This window comes from Citrus sinensis, chromosome 8 (assembly GCF_022201045.2).
Source record: "Citrus sinensis cultivar Valencia sweet orange chromosome 8, DVS_A1.0, whole genome shotgun sequence".
Taxonomy (NCBI): Eukaryota; Viridiplantae; Streptophyta; class Magnoliopsida; order Sapindales; family Rutaceae; genus Citrus; species Citrus sinensis.
This window is the reverse complement of record NC_068563.1, coordinates 26,408,651-26,433,401: the sequence shown is the minus strand read 5'-3', so window position 1 is coordinate 26,433,401 and position 24,751 is coordinate 26,408,651. Positions and strand designations below refer to the sequence as shown.

At 33.4% G+C, this 24,751-nt stretch overlaps 4 protein-coding genes, 1 long non-coding RNA gene and 1 other non-coding gene across 12 annotated transcripts in view; 5 read left to right on the top strand and 1 right to left on the bottom strand.

Annotated features, from left to right (window-relative positions):
* Positions 1 to 8,075, top strand: part of LOC102621819 (uncharacterized) — a 67,768-nt gene extending 59,693 nt beyond the window's left edge. The window contains exons 6-9 of one of the 4 annotated variants that reach the window (XR_008051114.1): positions 6,703 to 6,857; positions 6,956 to 7,035; positions 7,766 to 7,819; positions 7,916 to 8,075. The gene's annotated coding sequence lies outside the window, so the exon portion shown is untranslated. The remainder of the gene's footprint in view (positions 1 to 6,702; positions 6,858 to 6,955; positions 7,036 to 7,765; positions 7,820 to 7,915) is intronic. The other 3 variants (XR_008051118.1, XR_008051116.1, XR_008051117.1) reach the window with 3 other exon arrangements.
* The window catches only part of LOC102608706 (uncharacterized), a 79,244-nt gene that overhangs the window by 53,573 nt on the left and 920 nt on the right, over positions 1 to 24,751 (top strand). The window lies entirely within an intron of this gene.
* Positions 4,075 to 5,977, top strand: LOC102615161 (uncharacterized). Its single transcript, XR_008051124.1, has 3 exons — positions 4,075 to 4,155; positions 4,271 to 4,320; positions 5,865 to 5,977. It is a non-coding gene; the product is annotated as an uncharacterized LOC102615161 (long non-coding RNA).
* The window catches only part of LOC102628264 (prohibitin-1, mitochondrial-like), a 31,804-nt gene continuing 12,285 nt past the window's right edge, over positions 5,233 to 24,751 (bottom strand). The window contains exons 1-2 of one of the 4 annotated variants that reach the window (XR_008051123.1): positions 12,359 to 12,478; positions 5,233 to 5,608 (exon numbers count right to left, since the gene is read on the bottom strand). Coding sequence is in view for 1 of the 4 variants with exons in the window: in XM_006484868.4 (XP_006484931.1) it covers positions 5,420 to 5,608; positions 5,739 to 5,774 (225 nt within the window). In the remaining 3 variants the exon portion in view is untranslated. Of the gene's footprint in view, positions 5,609 to 5,738; positions 5,883 to 7,923; positions 8,068 to 12,358; positions 12,479 to 24,751 lie in introns of those variants that run through there. The other 3 variants (XR_008051121.1, XM_006484868.4, XR_008051122.1) reach the window with 3 other exon arrangements.
* Positions 11,058 to 13,168, top strand: LOC102623055 (uncharacterized). The gene is made up of 4 exons (XM_052432389.1): positions 11,058 to 11,415; positions 11,529 to 11,608; positions 12,422 to 12,471; positions 12,576 to 13,168. The coding sequence occupies exons 1-4, from the start codon at positions 11,275 to 11,277 to the stop codon at positions 12,710 to 12,712; spliced, it is 408 nt and encodes a 135-aa protein (XP_052288349.1). The 5' UTR covers positions 11,058 to 11,274; the 3' UTR covers positions 12,713 to 13,168.
* On the top strand, positions 20,995 to 21,101 carry LOC127899529 (small nucleolar RNA R71). Its single transcript, XR_008051406.1, has one exon. It is a non-coding gene; the product is annotated as a small nucleolar RNA R71 (small nucleolar RNA).

Genomic DNA, 24,751 nt, shown 5'->3' with positions numbered 1-24,751 from the left:
ACACAATATTCCTTTTTGGATATATTTCTCATGACTCCTCTAGAGCATTCTAAGGATAAAAACAAACATGAGCTGGCAATTGTAAAATATCTAAATTATAATAACAGAATTCAAATAATAGCTAAGAAGAATTATCCATCCATCCTTGCTGTCATGGTTCACGTGATGTAGTCCTTCATCCAGCCTGGCTGCTTCTTGGTTCTCTCAGGTCTAGAGTTGAGCTACTGTTTTGCTTCTGCAAAATCATTACTGGGCTCATTGTCCACGGGCTTGGCTCCTTCTTCCTCTCTTGGCAAAATGGTCAATGGATCCAATTTGATTGGCAAGCCCGTATCATTCCCTCCCTCTTCGAAACTAACCTTGTCCTCAAGGTTGAAAGTAGGATATTGTTGACAAAAAGCTCCAAAACTTTCCCAAGTGGCATTTTCAAGAGAGCTATCTGTCCATTGCACCAAGACTCGTGGGATCAATTTTCCTTGCTGTAACATTGTGCGAGTAGCACAAATCGCTGTTCAAGGTGAATTAAATGGTCAGCCATGGTAGCACTATAAACCAAGATGTCGTCGAAGAAGACGATCACAAATTTCCAAAGATAGGCAGCAAATATCTTATTCATAGTGGCTTGGAACGTTGAGGGTGCATTCGTCAAACCAAACGGCATAACAAGAAATTCATAATGGCCTTCATGTGTCCGAAATGCCGTTTTGTAAATATCTTGAGAGTGGACCTGAATATTATGGTATCCGGCTCTCAAATCTAATTTACTGAAGACCGTAGCCTTGCCAAGTTCATCAAAGAGTTCGTCGACAGTAGGAATCAAAAATTTATCTGGGATTGTAACCGCATTTAGAGCACGATAATCCACACAAAAGTGATACGTGCCATCTTTCTTTTTCACTAAAAGCACTGGGGAAGAGAAAGAGCTTTGGCTAGGTCTTATGATTCCCTGGTCAGACATCTCTTTAATTAGTTTCTCCATTTCATTCTTCTGGAAGTGTGGATATCGGTAGGGGCGCACATTGATAGGGGAAGTGTTTGGGAGGAGGTGTATTTTATGGCCTATAATTCTGTGTGGTGGAAGGGTTGTGGGTGATAAAAATAGATGATGATATTGTTGGAGAAGGTCACGGAATTGGGGTGGTAAATCAGTTGGAAATTCTAATTGGGAAGGAGGTGTTTGTCTTGGAGAGGACTCTATTGGCAGTGAAGATAAAGGTTGAAGAGCACAAAAACTTGAAACCGCGGTGCTGTGGACTAGTGCGCTAAATTGATTATAAGTGACTAAAGTTGGAGATGTGGACACTTCACCTTGAAGAATAATCAATTTTCCATTAAAAGAAAATTCCATGGAGAACACCAAATAATCATGTGATACCCTCCCTAATTGTTGCAACCACTGTATCCTAAGAACAATATCAGCTCCCTCGATTGGCAAGACAAAAAGGTCCATTGGAAACTCCATGCCTTGCATTGTTAATTGAACTTGTTGACAAAATTGAGTGCACAACAAAAAATCACCATTTCCTGTTAGCTGAATCTCGACGCCGGCGCGTTCCGCCACTAATGGTTTGATAAAGTTATAAGTGCTGCCACTGTCGATTAATACTTGGAAGGCGTGGGATCTAATCCTGCCCTATAAACGAAGGGAATGAGGATTTGCTTGCCCAACGAGAGCATTTAGACTTGAGATATCGCCAGTGATAGCGAATTCTTCCTCGTCTAGTGGTTCCCCTTCATTGGCCGGGTCTAAATTATCATCGTCAGCTCCGATAAGTAACAAGAACCGGTGATTGGAACTGTACTTCTGGTCACAAGAGTAACAGAGACCTTTCTCGCATCTCTCGTAGCTCAACAGGGGACAATCGACGGATAGGCAAATTTGGAGTGGGGAGAAGTGCGGGTAAAGTGTTTGTTTTATTGTTAATGTGTGGTGGTGGAGGTTTTGATGATGGTGGGTTAGCACTAATAGTGGAGGAAATTAGAGGGAAAGGTAGGGGTAAAGGAACGGTTTTGGTTTGTGTGTTTGTAATGGAAGGAAATGTTGACTGTGGCTGTCATTTAGACCAGGAGCGAGTGTGTTGTTTAGTGTCATTAAATTTGGCTTCGAGCGCTTGAGCCATAGCAAAGGTTTCCATGAGTGTCGCTGGCTGATTAAAGAGAAGTTCTCGCCTGATGTCCTGCTGCAGGTCGGTTATGAAAAAACTGATGAGAAGTTGTTCGGAGACACCATTAACTTTGTTCATGAATTCTTCAAAAGTCGATTGAAATTCGGCGACAGTGATGGTTTGGGTGAGTTTAGATAGCTCGCCTTGTGGATCATCATAAAGGGTAGTTGCAAAACGATACTTCAAATTAGCCAAAAATTCTTTCCAAGTTGTGAGTAAATTGTTGGATTTCATCCACTGATACCAGCTTGCTGCTCGACCCTCCATGTGAAAGGAAACGATACAGAGGCATTGATGTTCTGGAGTACCATGAAACTCGAAAAACTCTTCCACTCGAAATACCCAGCCGTGTGTATCAGAACCATCAAAACGTGGAACTTCCATCTTCATGGATTTGACCATAGAAGAGATATCTCGCCCATCGGATGGAATAGATGAAAGTGGTGGCACTGCTAGTGGTTGTTTTGAAGAACTAGCCACATTTGTTGGAGAATTAGGTATTTTAGATCGAAATTCATTAAAACAGGCATCTACTGCAGTCATAAATTGCTGCATAATCTAGTGAAAGGATAAGGCTTTTTTGTCAAGTTTCTCACTAAGTTCCTTTAATGTGATGCTCTCATTAGAATCGTCCATGCGAAGAGTCAATGAAAGCACCAATGATACACTTTACTGCTAGAAATCAGAAAAGGTACCAATGATTGAGCACTCTTCGAGCGAGTGACGGCTCCAGAATAAGAAAAAAAAGAGAATAAGACAGAGATCAGAAAGAGAAGGAATTTTCATTAATCAACATTGCCTCACACAATATTCCTTTTTGGATATATATCTCGTGACTTCTCTAGAGCATTCTAAGGATAAAAACAAACATGAGCTGGCAATTATAAAATATCTAAATTATAATAACAGAATTCAAATAATAGCTAAGAAGAATTCTCCATCCATCCTTGCTGTCATGGTTCATGTGATGTAGTCCTTCATCCAGCCTGGCTGTTTCTTGGTTCTCTCAGGTCTAGAGTTGAGCTGTTGTTTTGCTTCTGCAAAATCATTATTGGGCTCCTTGTCCACGGGCTTGGCTCCTTCTTCCTCTCTTGGCAAAATGGTCAGTGTAACCAATTTGATTGGTAAGCCCGTATCAGAGATCGCCCATGCTATATCAATAAACCCAAGAATAGAACTGAAACCGATGATGGATGGCCGTGGTAGGTAATTCAATATACATTAATTCTACCTGTCTCCTTGCTTGACTGACTATTTTTCATAAATCTTTATTTCACTAGTCACTCATAATTTAAATTCTAGAAAAGTAGGGAGTTAAAAAAACTATTTGAGTTGGAAAATGTTAAATGTCAAGAAGGTAGCGTGGAGAGAAAGATGTGTTTATACTAATTTTTTAATTTTTTAAATTATTAAGATTGAGAGATAGCGGGAGAGAAACGGCAAGATGAAACAAAGTATTAAAAAAAAATTATCGGCAACTCAAATGATAAAATCACTTTGGAAGAAAGACCAAAGTATTTCTGCCGAAATTTTTTTTATAATATTACTTGAAAAAATACTCACTAGCTTAAAATATAACGTAGACCTAAATTAATTAATTAAGCTTTATTTATGTGAGACTGACTCTTATATAATAAATGTGTGTAAATAAATAGTCACGCTCCGAAATGGTGGTCCCATGTCCGTAGATGAAAAAACAATGTTACGGCCAGTTAATCTTTTCAATTTAACTGAAGTTATCGAGCAGCGCCAGCAAGTGTATGGCGTCCCTCCTCGACCTAACTGGATTACAACTTATTATGGAGGACACGCAAGGCAATTTTTTTTAATAACTTAAATATTTCATCTTGCTTAAAATCATTCAGCTTATAATTAATTTCGCATTGTTGCATTTTTATGAAAAATTGCAGGATATAAAACTGACTCTACAAAGATTTACTGGCAACATTATTTTCTCCAATGGACTCAGAGATCCTTACAGTGCCGGCGGGTAATCAAAGAAATAAATAAATAGCTCACATAATATGAAACTTTTTTCAATGTTATATGTATCTGTGTGTGTATATATATGTATTGTCTCTGACAAGTGCAATCTCATACTGTAGGGTGTTGAAAAACATATCAGATAGTATTATCGCGCTTCCTACCGTCAACGGTAAGCTCTTAACGATTAATACTATACTTACATAGTTGAGATATATAGTTTATATCTTATTTGTCATATCACCAATCATTATCTATTATTTTTTAAGCAATGATGATTGATTTTGTTTTTTCTGGTTAAAGTGAAGTGCTTATAATTTAATATGTATAAGAGATGCCACATCACCACATATACAAATAGTTTGTATCCAATATTGAGACATGCTACTGAAATTAGAATGTAATTAATTCTTGATCATTTATTTTGCAGGTTCTCACGGCTTGGATATTGTTAAATCAAACAAAACCAGTGATCCGGATTGGTTGGTTCAGCAGCGTAACACTGAAGTGGAGATAATTGAGGGATGGATAGCCAAGTACTATGCTGATCTTAAAGCTATCAACAAATAGATCCCTTGTGTAGTTAAAAGAAACAATGGGATTGCGGAAATTCAAGCTACAGTGAAGTGGAATTGGAGTTCATGGCTGAGAATATATACGGTTTGTAAATTGTAAATCACGCATGACGGACCATCGGATCCCGGTTATCATTTGTACAATTGTCCTTAATTTTCTGACAAATGCAATGAACCGATCCCTTTGTTTTGTTTTTGTTTTTCAATCTAAGTTAGAACCGTCCTGTAAAACTCTAGTAGCATTAGGTGAAAATTTTATATAGATATATAGACAACACTTGAAAATCATATATAAAAACGTATATAATTAATTTCTGATAAAACAATATAATTTATCAATCACCAAAGTAATTTCATCTCCAACACCATCCATGAAATCACAAATACACCATCCAACTCAATTTATACGAAGACCTTTTACGACTGTTTGTGACTATATCGTTATTCTTATGTTACACACAGCACAATGTTCAAGGATAAACCCCACAACCACAATTTAACATTGCGAATAAAAGTATAAAACAAAAATGAAGATTATAAAATTTATTTTAATTTAGAATTCAATGAAACTATTACTTTATTAAAATTCAACAAAAAGAAAAACTAAATACTTAAATATCTGTAAATATTTTCTCAAAATTCCAATTAGAACAAGTTTAGGCTCATGTAATATCCAACCTACATGACTGGCTGTTCTCACTGGCTGTTATCCAACTTCATTTCCTGATGGTTCAGCAACAGTTCATCTGCATTCAAGTAAACCTTGTTGGACGACTTCGAGATAGTCTGAGCAATTTCTCTAGCTGCTTCAATCTTCCTCAGTGTAATAAATGCTGGGTTTTTGGCAATGGCTTGACCAATCAGCTGAGCACTGGTGGCTTCTCCCTGGTAACCAGACAGAAGAAAGTGTCATCAGCCATGGAGAGAATATATGCATAAACATACATAAATATGAGGAAGAAAATTTGGGAAAACAAAGACAAAGCCCAATCAGAATCAAACCCATGAACATTACCGATAAAAGATATTCCTCTGTCATAAACAATATCATTTCTTGGCTTTTGAGAAGTTTGATGTGCTATTGTGTTACCTCATAATCAAATTGACAGATGTTGAAAAAGATGCATGGTGGTTTGTGCAGGAAGCAAGTGAAACATGCTACGAAACCATAATGAAGTCATGGGCAGAGATAGAAAAGGTTGCTTCTAAGCCTGATGGTCTCTCAATCCTCAGCAAGAAATTCAGAACTTGCAGGTAATAGACCAAAGTTCTTACTGTTTTTTTATGTATATCCTTTTGGTTTCTCATAATCATTAATATACATGTAGGGCAACGTTTCTCTTATAGTATATTTATGTGTCCTTTGCATTGTTTTTGAAAATTAATTTGTCAAATATTTCTCATTGGTTTTCTGATCCTGATGAATTTCGGAAAAGAAAAAAAAAGACATGCTATGTTAACATGCTCTGTGGTGGCATTGATGGGGCAGCTTTAGGCACTGATAATGATATTCTTAGCAAAATATTTGCTGGGGTACGTTGTTGCTTCAAAAGGAAATAAGACATGCTATGTTAATCCACCAATCAATGAATCTGAAACCACAGTGGGATATAGGTGGCAGGTAATTTACATTCCAAAACATCACAATATTCTTACATTCTTTTAATTTAGGAGAAAATTGCCTGTGATACATTGACAAATGACAACACAACCTCCAAAATAATGATGATTATGGTTCATTTTTGTCATTATTAAATTATGGTTATAACAAGCATTAGTGATAACTTCAAGAACAAGAACAGGTATACTTGAAGGTCAAACAAGATTTAAATATGATCACACACCCTTTGGATCGATGAAGAAAATGAAGTCATTATATATCCATTTGCATGTGTGATAGAAACTTAACCACGTACCAAATTTTGATCGTAACATATGACAACATTATAATGAGTGGTGTATTTTTTAATTTTAATTAGAGATGTAGCGAGATGGTGATGCCCATAGGCATTGACAATACTAAAATGTTCCCACCTGATCCTTTTGATCTAAGCAACTACATCGACGACTGCAAGAATTGTATGGTGTTTCTTCTCCTCGGCCTCACTGGGTCACTACTTATTATGGAGGCTATGTAAGGGTCTTATGAACCGTTTTTAAAATTTACTTGTAAATTAAGTATATATTTCTGATTTCGGGACATTTACAAGGCATTTCCAATCATAAATGCAGGATATTAAATTGATTCTCCAAAGATTTGCTAGCAACATTATTTTCTCAAACGGGCTCAGAGATCCTTATAGCAGTGGCGGGTAATTAACGTATAAGTTATTTTATTTTAAATAGTGTTATATACTTATATGTTTGTATGTATGTATTTTTTTATTATTTGTTTGTGCCATTTTCCCTTTTAAAGTGAGGATGCCCTCACTAAAGGATAATCATCTAGGGTCAAAGCTCATTCCTATCATTAAACTATTGACATCCCTGCCATTGCTTTTTGTTGCTTTTAACTTGTTTTTATAATATTACCATCTTACAATATTATTTCTTTTTATTTAGACATTAATGAAAAAAATTAAATTATCAATTTAACGTAAAAATAAAATAAAAACAAAAGAATATATATTAGTTTTTGTGAAAGATCCAAAAAAAGTTAATATTGTAAAAAAATTAAATTACCGTTTTTTTGAGCATTAATAAGAAATTAAAATATTAACTCCTAAGCAAAGTGTTCTATATATATATATATATATATTCTTTTTGTTTCTATTTTATTTTTAGATTAAATTAGCAATTTAAATTTTTTTATTAATGTAAAAAAACACTATTGTAAGAGTATAATATTATAAAAGCAAGCTAAAAGAAATAAAAAATAAGGCATGTGTGTCAATAATTTAACTGCAGCGATCTTTTGAGGTACTTTAAAAAGGACTAAACGGTTGGTAACCTCAAAATATAAGGACTAAACGAGCTTACCATAATTATAAGTGTATATGTATAAATTATGGCTAATAATAAAGCATGTTATATATATCGTAGGGTATTGGAGGATGCATTAGAAAGCGTAGTTGCCATTCACACGGCAAATGGAAGGTGATGCATACTTGAAATGATATTTACATATATATTCAAAATTATGTACATAAATATCGGTTTGTTACTGATACAAAGTTATTGTATAATTTGTAGGTTCTCACTGCCAGGATATTCTTAGAGCAAACCAAGACAGTGATCCAGATTGGTTGGTCATGCAGCGCAAGGCTGAAGTAGAGATCATTGAAGGATGGATATCTAAGTACTATGCTGATCTTAAAGCAGTCCAATAACAGAAACTGTACTCAAAACAAAAGGAAAGACTAAAAGGAAATAATATATAAACGATTTAAGTTCATTGTTAATTTGAAAATTTATGCAATGATCAACATATATGTCTTAAGAGAAGAATAATTTGAACTATGGAAGTAACGAGATATACATATTTTAGGCAATTCTTTACATCATACGGACCAATTGAACAATTAAATATTAGTTCAAACCCAAAGAACCAAAGTGTAATATACTTACCCTTATCTAGTTCAATCGATCTTCACATTATTATATATATCTTTTAATAAAATGTTTGCATTACTACGTCCAATATTGGTCTATAGATTCCTTGAAAAATACATCAGAAGCTAAACTCTAGAAGGCCAGCCGGCCACCGAGGAATGACTAATGAGGATTGTGGGGGGCATCAATGTATAAACTCATTAATTTGCTTCTGTAATTTAGCTTGTAATTCTAGACATTTCTGTAACTTATTGGCTTCTCATATTTCTCTCTTTTGAGTTGGTATTCTTGGATCAAATTATAAAAAAGCAGAAAGAAAAGTCAAATATTGTGATTTCTTCTACGAACTGTACTAACTTCCAAAGTACCGGTCTTTATGAATGTGATTTGCTCATACGACTTAGAAAAAGCTTGACTTAGAAAAAAAAAAAAAAGCTTGACTTAGAAAAATTATTTTTTAGTTTAACACGACTTCTCATTAAAAAAACACAAATAATGTGTAATGTACTAGTGAAGAATACAAATGTAAAATAAGTTGATTTAAAATAGAGTTGGATTATTGGCACTCCTCCGAAATTCTTTTAAAACTCCCTTTTCAATTATACTAAATTTAATGTCAAAATTACCCTTATTTCTAAATAAACACATTTAATTTGTGAATCTTTTAATATTTTTTTTCTCGCTCCCCACAAATAATTTTTATCGGTGATAAACTTCTTGATAAAAATCAATGAATAAAATAAATTATCTCTAAGATTATGATGTAAAAAGTCAGTTAATTTTATCAGAATGCGTTTTATTTATTATCAATAGACTGTCTTATTAATTGAAGAAAATTTAAGAAAACAAAATTACTTGTGTGAATGTGATAGCTGAGAAAATACAAAAATTTTTCTTTCTTTTTCTTTTTTTTTTTAAAGAGAGAAAATACAAAAGTTTGAAGTGAGATAGAATAGATGTGAGATGTATTAGAGTATTTTTCCTAAAATTTATTTATAATAGAAGAGGGGTTTTAAAAGAATTATGGAGAAGTGCCAATAGTCCAACTCTTTGAAATATTGTGCACAACTCTTCATAATATTTTATCACGCGTTTATGTATAATAGTTTACGCTTAAAATTTAATTAGTTTTATATTCTAACTCCAGGGATGGACCCAAAACTTTATATTACACTGGGCTAAATTAAAAAATTTATATTTTGAAGTGAATATAATTATTCATAAGTAAAGAAAAGTACATCAAATAAGGGGGATACGAAAAACCCTATAAATATGTACTTTAAATAAAAATAATTGTACAAAAAGACTAGAAAACAAAAGATAATTCAAATATAAAAATACTATTTTTTAATTATGGAATATAACATTGCAACATATATTAACATCTAATTATATAAGAATTAATAAATCAATTAAGAATTTCAATTTAGAATAAATCAATACATGCAATTATAATCAATTAAAAATTGCAAATAGAACTTTATATTTGAAAAGTACTTAATTACCAAGCTTAAATAAATTAAACAATTAAAAGTTATTCATCTTTATAAATTATAAAAATATTAGTCGTCAAGAGTTTCAATAATAAACTAAACTCTAACCTAGTAAAAAGGTATTTGTGTGGCGTTATTTATTTGCTAGACACTTTGACTCTCTTTAAAAAATCAGATCAAAATACTCAAATTTTGTTTTCTAACTTATTTTATTAGTTAATGTAACTAATAAATAAAATCTCAACATTCACATAACAATTTTTATGAAATTGTTAATAATTCTTATTATATATGTTTTTAGTATTTTTAATACTAGTGACAATGTTATATTAAATTGACATACTTTTCTAAATTAAAATTTTTAAAAACAAATTAAAGTAGTAATAACATTTTAGACCCCTAATGTTTTCAATCTATTCAATAAATATATAATTTAATCATTTTATAAAATAAGTAATTAATTTCAGTTGGAAAAAAATATAATTGAATTAGGGATATATTTAAAAATAAAATAAAAACTCTATTGTTTTATGAAATTTGATGAAAACCTAAAGGTAACTTAATTAGGGACTTATATAAAAGTAAAGTAAAAACTCTATTCTTATATAAAATTAATCAAAAGACAAGGGGTTTGAATATTTTTTCTAGGGTTGTAGGTCCGCCATTGTCTAACTCAATAACTACTAATTGTATGTTTTAAAAACATTAATAAAAATTTTAGCTCAACATTAAATTTAATTCCCTAGAACAAACTTCGGTGTGTTGCATCCATATGCTTAACTCATAAGTTTGGCCAGATATTTGTAACAGGTCAATTAAGAAGACAAGCAGTGAAAGGAATCACTTGTTGCTGCTTCTGCTTGCTTTTCTCTATCTCAAAATAGAGTAATGATACAGCCACAAACTCTTGTACAAACTTATTTTGTACAAACTGACGTGGCATTAATTTATTGGCTGAATGAAAATATAAATTAATAAAAACAAATCATGTGGGCCAAGTGATATTTAATTCAATCAATCTTGATGGGGCAGCTTTAGGCACTGATAATGATATTCTTAGCAAAATATTTGCTGGGGTACGTTGTTGCTTCAAAAGGAAATAAGACATGCTATGTTAATCCACCAATCAATGGATCTGAAACCACTGTGGGATATTGGTGGCAGGTAATTTACATTCAAAAACATCACAATATTCTTACATTCTTTTAATTTAGAAGAAAATTCAACCTCCAATATAATGATTATTATGGTTCTTTTTTGTCATTATTAAATTATAGTTCTAACAAGCGTTAGTGATAACTTCAAGAACAAGAACAGGTATACTTGAAGGTCAAACAATATTTAAGTATGTTCACACACCCTTTTGATCGATGAAGAAAATGAAGTCATTATATATCCATTTGCATGTATGATAGAAACTTAACCACGTGCCAAATTTTGATCGTAACATATGACAACATTATAATGAGTGGTGTGTTTTTTAATTTTAATTAGACATGTAGCGAGATGGTGGTGCCCATAGGCTTTGACAATACTACAATGTTCCCACCTGATCCTTTTGATCGAAGCAACTACATCGACGACTGCAAGAAATTGTATGGCGTTTCTTCTCGGCCGCACTGGGTCACTACTTATTATGGAGGCTATGTAAGGGTCTTATGAACTGTTTTTAATGCAATTGTTTTATTAATTTACTTGTACATCAAGTATATATATTTTATTTCGGCACATTTACAAGGCATTTCCAATAATAAATGCAGGATATTAAATTGATTCTACAAAGATTTGCTAGCAACATTATTTTCTCCAATGCGCTTAGAGATCCTTACAGCAGTGGCGGGTAGTTAACATAAAAATTAATTTATTTTAAACAGGTGTCATATGCTTATATGTTTGTACGTATGTGTTTTTTTATTTTAAATTTGTTTGTGGCATTCTCACTTTTAAAGAAAGGAAGCCCTCACTAAAGGATAATTAACTTGGGTAAAAGCTTATTTAGTTTCAATATTTTGAGTTTAGATTCCATTTAGTACTTGTATTTTTAAAAATATCTCGAAATATTCTTGTCATTAAACTATTGGCATCCATGTCATTACTTTTTATTTCTTTTGGCTTTTTTTTACAATATTACCCTCTTACAATAATGTTTCTTTTTATTTAGACATTAATAAAAAAAATTAAATTATCAATTTAGCCCAAAAATAAAATAAAACAAAAAGAATTTGTATTAATTTTTGTGAAAGCTCCAAAAAAATTTAATATTGTAAAAGACATGAAATTACCTTTTTTGGGCATTAATAAAAAATTAAAATATTAGCTCCTCAACAGAGTATTCTACAAAAATTATTATATATTCTTTTTGTTTCTATTTTATTTTTAAATTAAAGTGGCACTTTAATTTTTTCTTTTTATTAATGTCCAAAAAAAACATTATTGCAAGAGTATAATATTATAAAAGTAAGCCAAAAGAAATAAAAAGTAATGGCAGAGGGTTCAATAATTTAACTGCAGCGATGTTTTGAGGTACTTTTGAAAAATATAAGGATTAAACGGTTAATAACCTCAAAATATAAGGACTAAACAAACTTACCTTAATTATATATGTATATATATAAATTATGGCTAATAATAAAGCATGCTATATATATCGCAGGGTATTGGAGGACATATTAGAAAGCGTGGTTGCCATTCACACGGTCAATGGTATGTGAAGCATATTTGAAAAAATATTTACATATATATTCAAAATTATGTACATAAATATATATCGATTTGTTATTGATACAAAATCATTATATAATTTGCAGGTTCTCACTGCCTGGATATTCTTAGGGCAAACCAAGACAGTGATCCAGATTGGTTGGTCATGCAGCGCAAGGCCGAAGTAGAGATCATTGAAGGATGGATATCTAAGTACTATGCCGATCTTAAAGCAGTCCAATAACAGAAACTGTACTCAAAACAAAAGGAAAGGAAATAATAAATAAATTATTTAAGTTCATTGTTAATTTGAAAATTTATGCAAAGATCAACATATATGTCGTAGGAGAAAAATAATTTGAACTGTGGAAGTAAGGAAATATACATATTTTAGGCAATTCTTACATCATACGGACCAATTGAACAACGAAATATTAGTTCAAACCCAAAGGACCAAAGTGTAATATAATTACCCTTATCTAGTTCAATCGATCTTCACATTATTATATAGATCTTTTAATAAAATGTTTGCATGACTACGTCCAATAATATTGGCCTATAGATTCCTTGAAAAATACATCAGAAGCTAAAATCTAGAGCGGCTAGCCGGCCACCGAGGAATGACTAATAAGGATTGTGAGGCATCAATGTATAAACTCATTAATTTGCTTCTGTAATTTAGCTTGTAATTCTAGACATTTCTGTAACTTCTTCGCTTCTCATATTTCTCTCTTTTGAATTGGAATTCTTGGATCAAATTATATATAAGCAGAAAGAAAAGTCAAATATTGTGATTTCTTCTACGAAGTGTACAGTTGCTAACTTCCAAAGTACCGGTCTTTATGAATGTGATTTGTTCATACGACTTAGGAAAAGCTTGACTTAAAAAAATTAATTTTTCGTTTAACACGACTTCTCATTAAAAAAACACAAATAACAACGGTGTAATGTATTGGTGAATACTAAAAATGTGAAAGAAGTTGATTTAAAATAAGGACTTAGATCCAGTGTTATCTATGCACAACTCTTCATAATCTTTTGTCACACGTATATGTATGAGAATATACTATTAAAATTTAATTAATTTTATAATCTTATTCAATAACTACTAATTGTATCTTTTTTAAACATTAATAAAAAGTTCAGCTCAACATTGAATTAAAATCCCTGGGGCAGCGTTGAAGGCTTTTTTGTAAGCGAAATCCCTTGCTACTGGGAATTCAAAAAGTTTTTTTTTTGTACAACAAATAAATAATAAAAGGTTGAAATAATCTGAATCCCCCGGACTCAAAAATGAGTTAATTGTGTTTTGAATTTATACTATAGAATTTAGAAAAATAAAAAAAGTAAGTAAACATTGCCTTTTGTAATGTTTTGAACCAATTGATTTGTCTTCTGAATTCGAAAATAAAAAAGATGGTGAAGAAAATTATATGGGATCGGACATGAAAACCCATATAAAGAAAAAACAATACAAAAGAGAAACCGAAGTGCAGCTCGATTTCTTCCAAAAAAGATATTTGTGTTAGTTTTTAGTATTTTTTTAATATTAGTTGATTCAAGAGTTGCCCACTCAATCTGTTGATTCGGAATCGTGGGATGAATCGTTGTAAAAGACGATGAATTGGTTTTTTTTTTGTATCCCTGCCACTCATTTTTGTTAGTACCTTCAACAAACTTCGGCTTGTTGCATCCATATGCTTAACTCATAAGTTTGGCCAGATATTTGTAACAAGTCAGTTAAGAAGATAAGGAGTGAAAGGAACCACTTGTTGCAATCTTTTCGCTATCTCAAAATAATAGCATACAAATTAATTTCTTTTTCTAAGTCAACAAAAGCAAATGGGAATCCCATATTAGCTAGGTAGAAGGACTGCAGTATGCAGAATAATTAGTAGCATAAAGCAAAGAAAATTATGGCATATACATACTGTTTTTAGAAACAATAGGGCCTATAATGGATTGGTATATGCATTGAAGCTTCACAATTTCAAATGCTGCCAAAAAGCTATTTCCATGTGATAACTGGACCTTGTAGGACAAGTATAGAAATGTTGGATCGTTGGAGCCTATTTTACTTCTTTTATTTTTGGGTTATTTGAGAAAGACATTTTATTTTTTTCCACTTAATTACATTTTTTATTGGAGTCATATGCAGTATGTATTTTAAGTCTTTATTAATTGATTATGTAAGATAATCATACTTTTTTTATATTTGTTTTTCAATTATTTTATACTTGTCTAATAATCTTTTATCAAATAAACTTTATCCCTCCAATAAGAGTTTTCTTTTTCATGTATACATTAATATTTAATAATATAAAATAAACTAAGAGTCCTGTTATATAAAAGGATGTTCCCGACATCATCTTAGAAAGTGCAGCACACGAATTGGGTCCAAAACATATTCTCTGTTGAGAGTTCATTGCCATGCATTCTTCAATTTTGTCATTTCAATTATGGCTTCTATATTTCTTCACAATTATGTCCTCATTCTATGTTACGGCAACAAGCTTTGACATTCCAAGACTTAGTCCAATCAGGGAAACAATTCTGCAAAACTTCGAAATTCTGTCATCAGCAACAATTTCGGAAGACTTCCAAACATTTTACTACAATCAGACACTCGATCACTTTAACTACAGGCCTGAAAGCTACTCAACTTTTCAACAAAGATACATCATCAATTTCAAGTACTGGGGTGGTGGTGCTGATCAATCTAATGCTCCAATCTTTGCATATCTTGGAGCTGAATCTCCCTTGGATAATGCTCCATCTGTCATCGGTTTCTTAACCGATAACGCCCCACAATTCAAGGCTCTTGATGGGTGTCGAAGCCAACAAAAATAAATTCCTACTCTAAATAAATTGTGTATAGTGATTGAGCATGGTCGTGTCCACAGAGATCGGTAATTATTTAAATCCTTTTGAAACGTAAAACGTAAAATGGGGGAATTGTTGACAATAATAAAAATCAAATTAAAATAACAAGAATGCAAATTAAAGTTGTAATTCAAATTGGAGAAAGCTCTGGTTGAAGGAATTAACTCAGCTTGATTCGACTACTGATCATTGATTCAAATATATATTATTATTACTTATGAATAGACCGGTTATAGCTACTGAGACCCTCTAATAGCCAATCTCTCCTTAATTAGTTGATAACCAAGGTACGACCGTTGGATATTTCCCTAATCAATAGACAACCCTAGATACGATCATAGGATTTAATCAATTGACAGCCTGAAAAACCAGAGAGACCCAAATCCTAATCAACACATATGATGATTCATTTAAATTAGATTGTTTATTCTCACAACACAACTCTCTGCTATGTTATTTGTCACAAACATTAAATTCTTCATACGATGAATCCTTTAATTGACAATAGATTAAGTTGATAATTAAATAGTGGCCAATTACCTAATTAACAAACATAATCATAAAACTAATTCAGAGAATAAACAAATACCCAAAAAGTAATAAAACAATTAAAGCATAAGAAAGATCTCACAGTAGTGATGAATCAAAGCTTCGTTATCCTTCAACCAGAAAAATAGGTTTAGCTCTTCATAGAGAGAAGAGAAAAATTAGATCTAGGGTTTCTTTCTTTTTCTCCAATCCAAAATTCCCTCCTTTTTCACAATAGATTCCTCCCTTAAATACTTTCTCTCTCTTCTCTTTTAGAATTCTATTTAAAATAAAATCCTAATATCTGAAATATTAAATTCGTAATTACAAAAATAACCAAAAATACAAAACACGTTAAACTAAAAACTGCAGGTCCGCAGTTGACAGCACGCGCCCACGCCTTATCAACAAAGTTCTTCTGACGCTCATAATTTCTCCAAGAGAACAATCATCCTTAAACATCATCTTATAGCTCAATTTTATCATCAATCAATAGAATTGCACCTACAAAAGTAAAACACAAGTAAATCACTATTATTAAGTGCAAAACATTGATATTAAGGGAAGTAAATAATGCAAAACTAGTGCATAAATTGCACTCTAACAAATTCCCCCACACCAAGATGATGCTTGTCCTCAAGCATATAACTCAAGACTAATCTCAAATCTCCACTAAATTCTCATCTCAACTCATCCAAAAATAATTTTAAGCAAGCATACCTCAAGAAATTAAGTCGTTCAACGTTCGAGAGACAAGGATTTTAAAGCATAGAATTTCATAAGATAGAATAAGAACATTCAACCACCAAGAAGATTCGTTCAAAATTCAAGTGCAACAAGATGTAATAGCCCTCTCAATAACTTCACTCCATGCACTCAAAGTGTTTAGGGTGTCATTTATCCACTCAAATCAAATCAAAGAATGCTATTACCATAAGCTTGCTCATATATCACATCTCAATCCACAAAACATGAATAAAATGCAAAAATCTAAGGGTCTTAAAAGGGTTGTAATGGGGTTAAATGTGTTAAATGAAAAAGAAAGGTTTACGAAAGAAAAAGAGATCAAAACGAGAAGAATGAACTCATTGAATGAACTTATGATATCAAAATGCTTATTTCTACTCAAGTCACCAAGAATGTAAACATTTTTTATTTCGATTTTTTTTTCAAATTTTCTTTTTTCTTTTTTTTTCTTTTTTCTTTTTTTTTTGTTTTTTTTTTGTTTTTTTTTTGTTGTTTTTTTTTTGAATCAAACAAAAGAAACGAACCTTGCACAATTTAATTCAAGCATAATGCTTGTTGATCTAATTGAGAAACTTTATTACAAGGTAGAAAAAGCAACAAAATATATCCACACAATGAGTCCAAAAATCTCCTTAAATTGAGGCTCAAAAAGAAGAAAAATGGTTAAGTAGACGGAGAGAATTAGATGGGTAATGGTTAAGGCTCAAACAAAGATAGCAAATAAAGGTCTTCGGGTAGAGAAAAAGGAAAATGCGAGAATAGAAAAATGGTAAATGGTTTGCCCTTATCATTTTAATGCATAAAATCTCGTAATGTGGCTTCAACATGCATAATAAAGCAAGTTCTAGAATAAACAAACTAGGATTGATATTCACATAACAAAAATAATTAGAGCAAAGTGGTTGCTCATAGGCTCAAATCCTCACAAAGTTGGTAAATTTGCCATCAAATCCTGTACACTCTTCAAATGAATCAACCATCAATAGTGGTGTAGAATGAGAAGAAGGTATGAGTGAGATATAAAATGAAAGGTAAAAAGGATAATAAGCAAGAAAGATGTATGTAGTAAAAAAAATGAAAGATAAAATGTGAGTGATGAAAAAGTATGATAGAAAAAAAAATAGATGTAAATAATGTGAGATAGATGGGAAAAGAGTAGTGAGAGATAAAGGAAAAGAAAATTAATAATATATAAAGCATACTAACTCCAAAATCATTTAAGGATGAGTAGAGTGAAAAAAAATAAATAAATAAGTAGAGTGAAAACAATAATTCCAGACATCAATAATGCAAAAATCCCTCCCCCACACCAAGAACTTACATTGTCCCCAATGTAAGATAATCAAAGCTCACATAAAAATTAAAGCGTCGGGATAAAAGATTAAAGGCAAAAACTTCCCTGAATTGTGAGCTTTGATCCTCATAACGTTTATGGGCTTGGCGGGAATGGTGGGATAAATCCCACACTCTTGAAGTATGCGGCCAAATTCTGCTCCATCTTGTCACGGATTTCGATTCACGCGGCTGGAATGCAGGTCGTAGGCTGGTTGCGGACTATTGCTGCTCGACTGGAGCTTGCGGGTACACGGCTGCTGGTTCAGTTGCGCGCGGATGGGATTGATGCTGCGAACTGGTGACGCTGGATCTGCGTGCTGCGGCTGTTGCTGCGCGCTGGGGGATTGCTGGTTGCACGCTGGTGATGCTGGTTGCGTGCGGGATGCTGCGCGCTACTGGGGCTGGTTCTGCTGCGCTAGTGGGTTGCTGGATCTGCGCGCTGGGGTTGATTGCACGTGAGAGCTGGGCTGACGTTGGTTCTGCACGCTGCTAGGCAAAGGCTGGATCTGCGCTCGCGGGTTGCTGCGTGGCTGCTCGGTGCAGGCTGAATATGCGCACGCGTGGGATGGAGCTGGCTGCGCACACAGTTGCTGCTGCTGCTGCGTGGGCTGGTTCGCGATGGTGGATCGCTGGTGCTGCGTGGCTGCTCGGTGAAGGCTGGAGAAGAAAACCAATTCTGTGAATTAGGGATTTTGTGAACAGTAAATTTTTTTTTTTCGTTTTTTTTTTCAAATAAAAAATATATATATATAAAAAAAAGAAAGAAAAGAAAGAAAAAGAAAAAAAAAGTTTTTTTTTTAATTTTCAAATAAATAAATAAATAAATAAATAATTTTTTTTTATGATGAACCACTTTGAGACACAAAAAAAAAAAAAAAATTTTCAGAAGTACTTTTCTAATAAGCACGTGGGCACGCCTTAAAACCATTTCACGTTAAAAATCACAGAAGTACTTATTAGTTAAGACGTGGGCACGCCTTATCAAAAATTTTCTTCTGACCAAAATAAGCAAACACATTATTTTTTTAAAAAAATCTGAATCAAAATTAAAAGAAGATATGACAAAAACCAAAATAAATAAATCATTTGGGTTGCCTCTCAAAAAGCGCCTTTGTTTTATGTCTTTGGCTAGACACATTTATGCATCAATCTCCATAATTGGAACTCTCGAGAGCCACATCCTCCACGATATTCACCGAAAAACCTTCATAAAAAGGTTTTAAGCGATGACCATTAACCTTAAGAACTCTGTCAGAGGTCGGACTCCGAATCTCAACTGCACCATGAGGAAAAACATTAGTAACAATAAAAGGTCCAACCCAGCAAGAACGTAATTTACCCGGAAAAAGTTTAAGTTTAGAATGAAAAAGAAGAACTTTTTGACCAACAGAGAACTCCTTTCTCAAAATCATTCTATCATGAAATGTCTTCGTCTTTTTCTTGTAAAAAACTTCCTGCACTATAGGGTTAATAACATCCACAGAGAATACTGAATGTTCATCACTATGATATTTCATGGCATCATTCATATTGAATTCTATAACCTCTCCATCAAACTCCATAGTGAGAGTCCCTTTATGTACATCCATTTTAGTCCTAGCAGTCTTAAGAAAAGGTCTTCCTAGCAAAATTGGGACAGAATTAGAGGAGTTATCATCTTCCATATCAAGTACATAAAAATCAGCAGGAAAAACTAACTCATTAACTTGTACTAAGACATCTTCTAATACCCCATCAGGATATGCATTAGACCTATCGGCTAGTTGAATTATCACGCCAGTTTCTTTTAATGGACCAATATTCAAAGATGAATAAATAGAACGAGGCATGACATTAATAGAAGCTCCTAGATCTAACAAAGCCTTTTCAATTCTAACACTACCAATTTTACAAGGAATAGTAAACATACCTGGATCCTTGCACTTAGGAGGTAGTTTCTTTTGAAGAACTGCTGAAATATTCTCCCCCATGTGAACTTTTTCATCTCCTCTTAATTTTCTCTTAGAGGTGCATAGTTCCTTAAGGACTTTAGCATATCGAGGTATTTGTTTTATAGCATCTAATAAAAGAATATTTACCTCAACCTTGCGAAATGTCTCAATGATGTCTTTCTCTTGTTCCTCCTTTTTGGATTTTGCAAACCGGCTTGGAAAAGGAGGAGGTATCACAATAGGTAGGGGTTTCGCTCTGGTGGGTTGCGCATCTTGAGATTGAGGCATCAATTCATTCTTCTCAAGCTCATCTTCTACATACTTTGTCACTTTCTTACTAGGCTCTTGCAACTCTTTCCCACTTCTAAGGATGACAGCACTAACGTTTTGCTTTGGATTCACCTCAGATTGTGAAGGCAATCTCCCTAATACTTGAGACTCCAGACGGCTCACTGTAGTCGCCAATTGACTCATTTGGTTCTCCAAGTTCTGAATGCTTGCTGTAGTTGCCTGCTGAAATTGTTGTGTGTTAGTCGCAAGTGATTTAACAATTTCTTCGAGAGATATACCTGACATGGAGTTTGACTGTGGAGGTGCTGGTTGTCTTGGTGGATACTGTTGTGGGAATCCTGACTGCCTAACTCCATAGCTGAAGTTGGGATGATCCTTCCATCCCGGATTGTATGTTTGTGCATAAGGATCATACCTCCTCTGAGGCATGCCTGGAAATCCTCCAACTGCATTGGCTTGTTCAACGGGTTCTTCTTGAAGTGTAGGACACATATCAGTTGAATGACCCATATTGTAACAAATACCACAAGTCTTCACCTGTTGCACATTACCTACAACAAACTTTTCCACAAGAGAAGTGAGTTTATCTAAACGTTGTTCAACTGAAGAAATATTTACCTCATTCACCGTTCTTGAAGTGGCATCTTGCCTGCTGCCAAATTGTTGTGCATTGGCAGCCATATTTGAGATCAACTCCCTTGCTTGAGTAGGGGTCTTGTTCACCAACACGCCTCCACTAGCAGCATCTATCATACTCCTATCCATCAATGATAATCCTTCGTAAAAATATTGAATAAGAAGTTGATCAGAAATTTGATGCTGAGGACAACTGGCATACAATTGTTTGAATCGCTCCCAATACTCATACAAAGTCTCCCCAGGAAGTTGTCTGATCCCACAAATATCTTTTCTGATGTTGGCAGCTCTTGAAGCAGGAAAGTACTTCTTGAGGAACTGCTTCTTCAAACCATTCCACGTTGTAATCGATCCAGGAGGCAAGTAGTACAACCAATCTTTAGCTAGCCCATCTACAGAGAACGGAAAAGCACGCAGCTTAATCTGCTCTTCAGTCACGCCTTGTGGTCTCATACTTGAACACACAACATGAAACTCCTTAAGATGTTTATGAGGATCTTCACCTGCAAAACCATGAAACTTGGGTAATAAATGAATAAGACCAGACTTTAATTCAAAATTTACCTCCAAGTCTACATATTGAATGCAGAGTGGTTGTTGATTCAAGTCTGGTTCAGCTAACTCTCTAAGAGTTCTTTCTACAGGTGCAGGTCTATCCATCACTTGTTCTTCTGAATCGCTAGATGATTCAACTAAATCAGGCACTGTATCTGTTTCAGAAAGCAAAGGCGACGAGGATCGTTGCTTAGCTCGCTTTGTCTGCTGTCTCAGCTGGCGAGCTGTCTTCTCAATTTCAGGATCAAACGAAAGTGTACTTGTACGAGAAGAACGAACCATACACCAAGTAAAACGTAAAAAGGATTAAATAAATGACACCAATCCCCGGCAACGGCGCCAAAATTTGATGGGTGTCGAAGCCAACAAAAATAAATTCCTACTCTAAATAAATTGTGTATAGTGATTGAGCAGGGTCGTGTCCACAGAGATCGGTAATTATTTAAATCCTTTTGAAACGTAAAACGTAAAATGGGGGAATTGTTGACAATAATAAAAATCAAATTAAAATAACAAGAATGCAAATTAAAGTTGTAATTCAAATTGGAGAAAGCTCTGGTTGAAGGAATTAACTCAGCTTGATTCGACTACTGATCATTGATTCAAATATATATTATTATTACTTATGAATAGACCGGTTATAGCTACTGAGACCCTCTAATAGCCAATCTCTCCTTAATTAGTTGATAACCAAGGTACGACCGTTGGATATTTCCCTAATCAATAGACAACCCTAGATACGATCATAGGATTTAATCAATTGACAGCCTGAAAAACCAGAGAGACCCAAATCCTAATCAACACATATGATGATTCATTTAAATTAGATTGTTTATTCTCACAACACAACTCTCTGCTATGTTATTTGTCACAAACATTAAATTCTTCATACGATGAATCCTTTAATTGACAATAGATTAAGTTGATAATTAAATAGTGGCCAATTACCTAATTAACAAACATAATCATAAAACTAATTCAGAGAATAAACAAATACCCAAAAAGTAATAAAACAATTAAAGCATAAGAAAGATCTCACAGTAGTGATGAATCAAAGCTTCGTTATCCTTCAACCAGAAAAATAGGTTTAGCTCTTCATAGAGAGAAGAGAAAAATTAGATCTAGGGTTTCTTTCTTTTTCTCCAATCCAAAATTCCCTCCTTTTTCACAATAGATTCCTCCCTTAAATACTTTCTCTCTCTTCTCTTTTAGAATTCTATTTAAAATAAAATCCTAATATCTGAAATATTAAATTCGTAATTACAAAAATAACCAAAAATACAAAACACGTTAAACTAAAAACTGCAGGTCCGCAGTTGACAGCACGCGCCCACGCCTTATCAACAAAGTTCTTCTGACGCTCATAATTTCTCCAAGAGAACAATCATCCTTAAACATCATCTTATAGCTCAATTTTATCATCAATCAATAGAATTGCACCTACAAAAGTAAAACACAAGTAAATCACTATTATTAAGTGCAAAATATTGATATTAAGGGAAGTAAATAATGCAAAACTAGTGCATAAATTGCACTCTAACAGCTCTCCTTGTATATATTGAGGTATGAAAATATATATATAGTTTTAAATTGATATTCTCGAATTCATGAATTGTTTCTTATATAATACAGTTAATTTATTCATCTCCAGCATAGATACTACGGGAAATCAATTCCATTTGGATCAAGAGAAGAAGCTTTGAAAAATGCAAGCACTCTTGGCTATTTCAACTCTGCTCAAGCAATAGCAGACTATGCAGAGATCCTCCTGTATATAAAGCAAAAATATAATGCTACACATTCTCCGGTGATCGTCATCGGAGGATCATATGGAGGAAGTAAGTTGACTATGCACATATATATGCATTTGATTTATTTTATGTTCTTTGAGAAATATGACGTCAAAAATGATTAATTGTTTTTTTTTCCCGGTCATGGCATATACGGCCAGTGCTTGCTGCTTGGTTTAGGCTAAAATATCCCCATGTTGCCCTTGGAGCCTTGGCCTCTTCAGCCCCAATCCTGTATTTTGATGACATCACTCCACAGAATGGATATTATTCTGTTGTCACCAAGGATTTTAGAGTAATAAATCAAATTTTTATTCTATATATTCTTCTCTGTTAAGTATTTAATTAATTATTAAGCGGCGTTTTCAGGAAGCAAGTGAAACTTGCTACGAAACAATTCTAAATTCATGGTCACAAATTGATGAAGTTGCTTCTCAGCCTGACGGTCTGGCAATCCTCAGCAATAAATTCAGAACTTGCAGGTAATTAAAATATTATCTTCTTTTGGTTTTTCAGCATCCCGATCAAAATAGATTAACAAAGTTTCATATTTGATTTCTTTCTATTAGGCCTTTGGGAGATTCTTATGAGCTCAAGGGCTACTTGAGATTAATGTATGCCTATGCAGCTCAATATAATCATCCTCCAGATTATCCAGTAAGCATGGTCTGTGGCGGCATTGATGGGGCAGCTTTTGGAAATGATATTCTTAGCAAAATATTTGCTGGGGTTGTTGCTTACGAAGGAAATATGTCATGCTATGTTAATCCACCCACTAATGAAACTGAAACCACCGTAGGATGGAGATGGCAGGTAATTTAATTACATTAATTCTCATTACACGTCACCTTCATTAATTCTTACCAATGTACTATTTAATGATTTATTATTATTATTATTGTTATTTTTGTATAATTGGATGGGCATAACAAATGGCAATGATACATTGACAAGGTAACCGGCCACCGCGTGACAACATTAAATTTCTGTTATTAATTATTAAATTGAGAGAATAACAAGAATTGACGTTAACAAGAACGAAACGCCATAGAGTCAGTCAAACAGTATTTTGTGCCACGAGGACTCATGATACATGCCTTTGAATTTTCAAAATGGAGAATGGCACTTTCATTTGCTTTTATTTATTTGAATTTTTGATAAATTTTTAATATCTCGTTTAGTTTGCTCCTGTTGTGAATAGCTAGACAATGTCAAAAATTAAATGTATAATTTCATGCACAAGTTGATTATTTGTGATGAAGCGTAAAGGTCTAGCTTCCGTGATAATTAAGGAGCCTCTTTACTGAAGTTCAGGTCTTGGGTTCTCACTTTAATGGGTGCATTAAAAAAAATAATTATTTGAGATCACCTTTTTACTTTTTTTTTTTTTTTCTTATAAGAAACTTAAACGTATGCTAATTAATTGTTGATCATAATTAATGAGAATATTGACCAGCGTGTATTTAAATATCAGAGATGCAGCGAGATGGTGATACCCATTGGCACTGACAATACTACAATGTTCCAACCTACTCCTTTCAATCTGAGCAGCTTCATTGACTGGTGCGGGAGCTTGTATGGCGTCTC

Bases quoted from the DNA above. Each gene is read 5' to 3' on its own strand.
- LOC102623055 (XM_052432389.1), top strand. From the start codon at position 11,275: ATGGTGGTGCCCATAGGCTTTGACAATACTACAATGTTCCCACCTGAT. The intron at 11,416-11,528 runs GTAAGGGTCTTA...TAATAAATGCAG, and splicing joins CTACTTATTATGGAGGCTAT to GATATTAAATTGATTCTACA. The intron at 11,609-12,421 runs GTAGTTAACATA...TATATATCGCAG, and splicing joins GATCCTTACAGCAGTGGCGG to GGTATTGGAGGACATATTAG.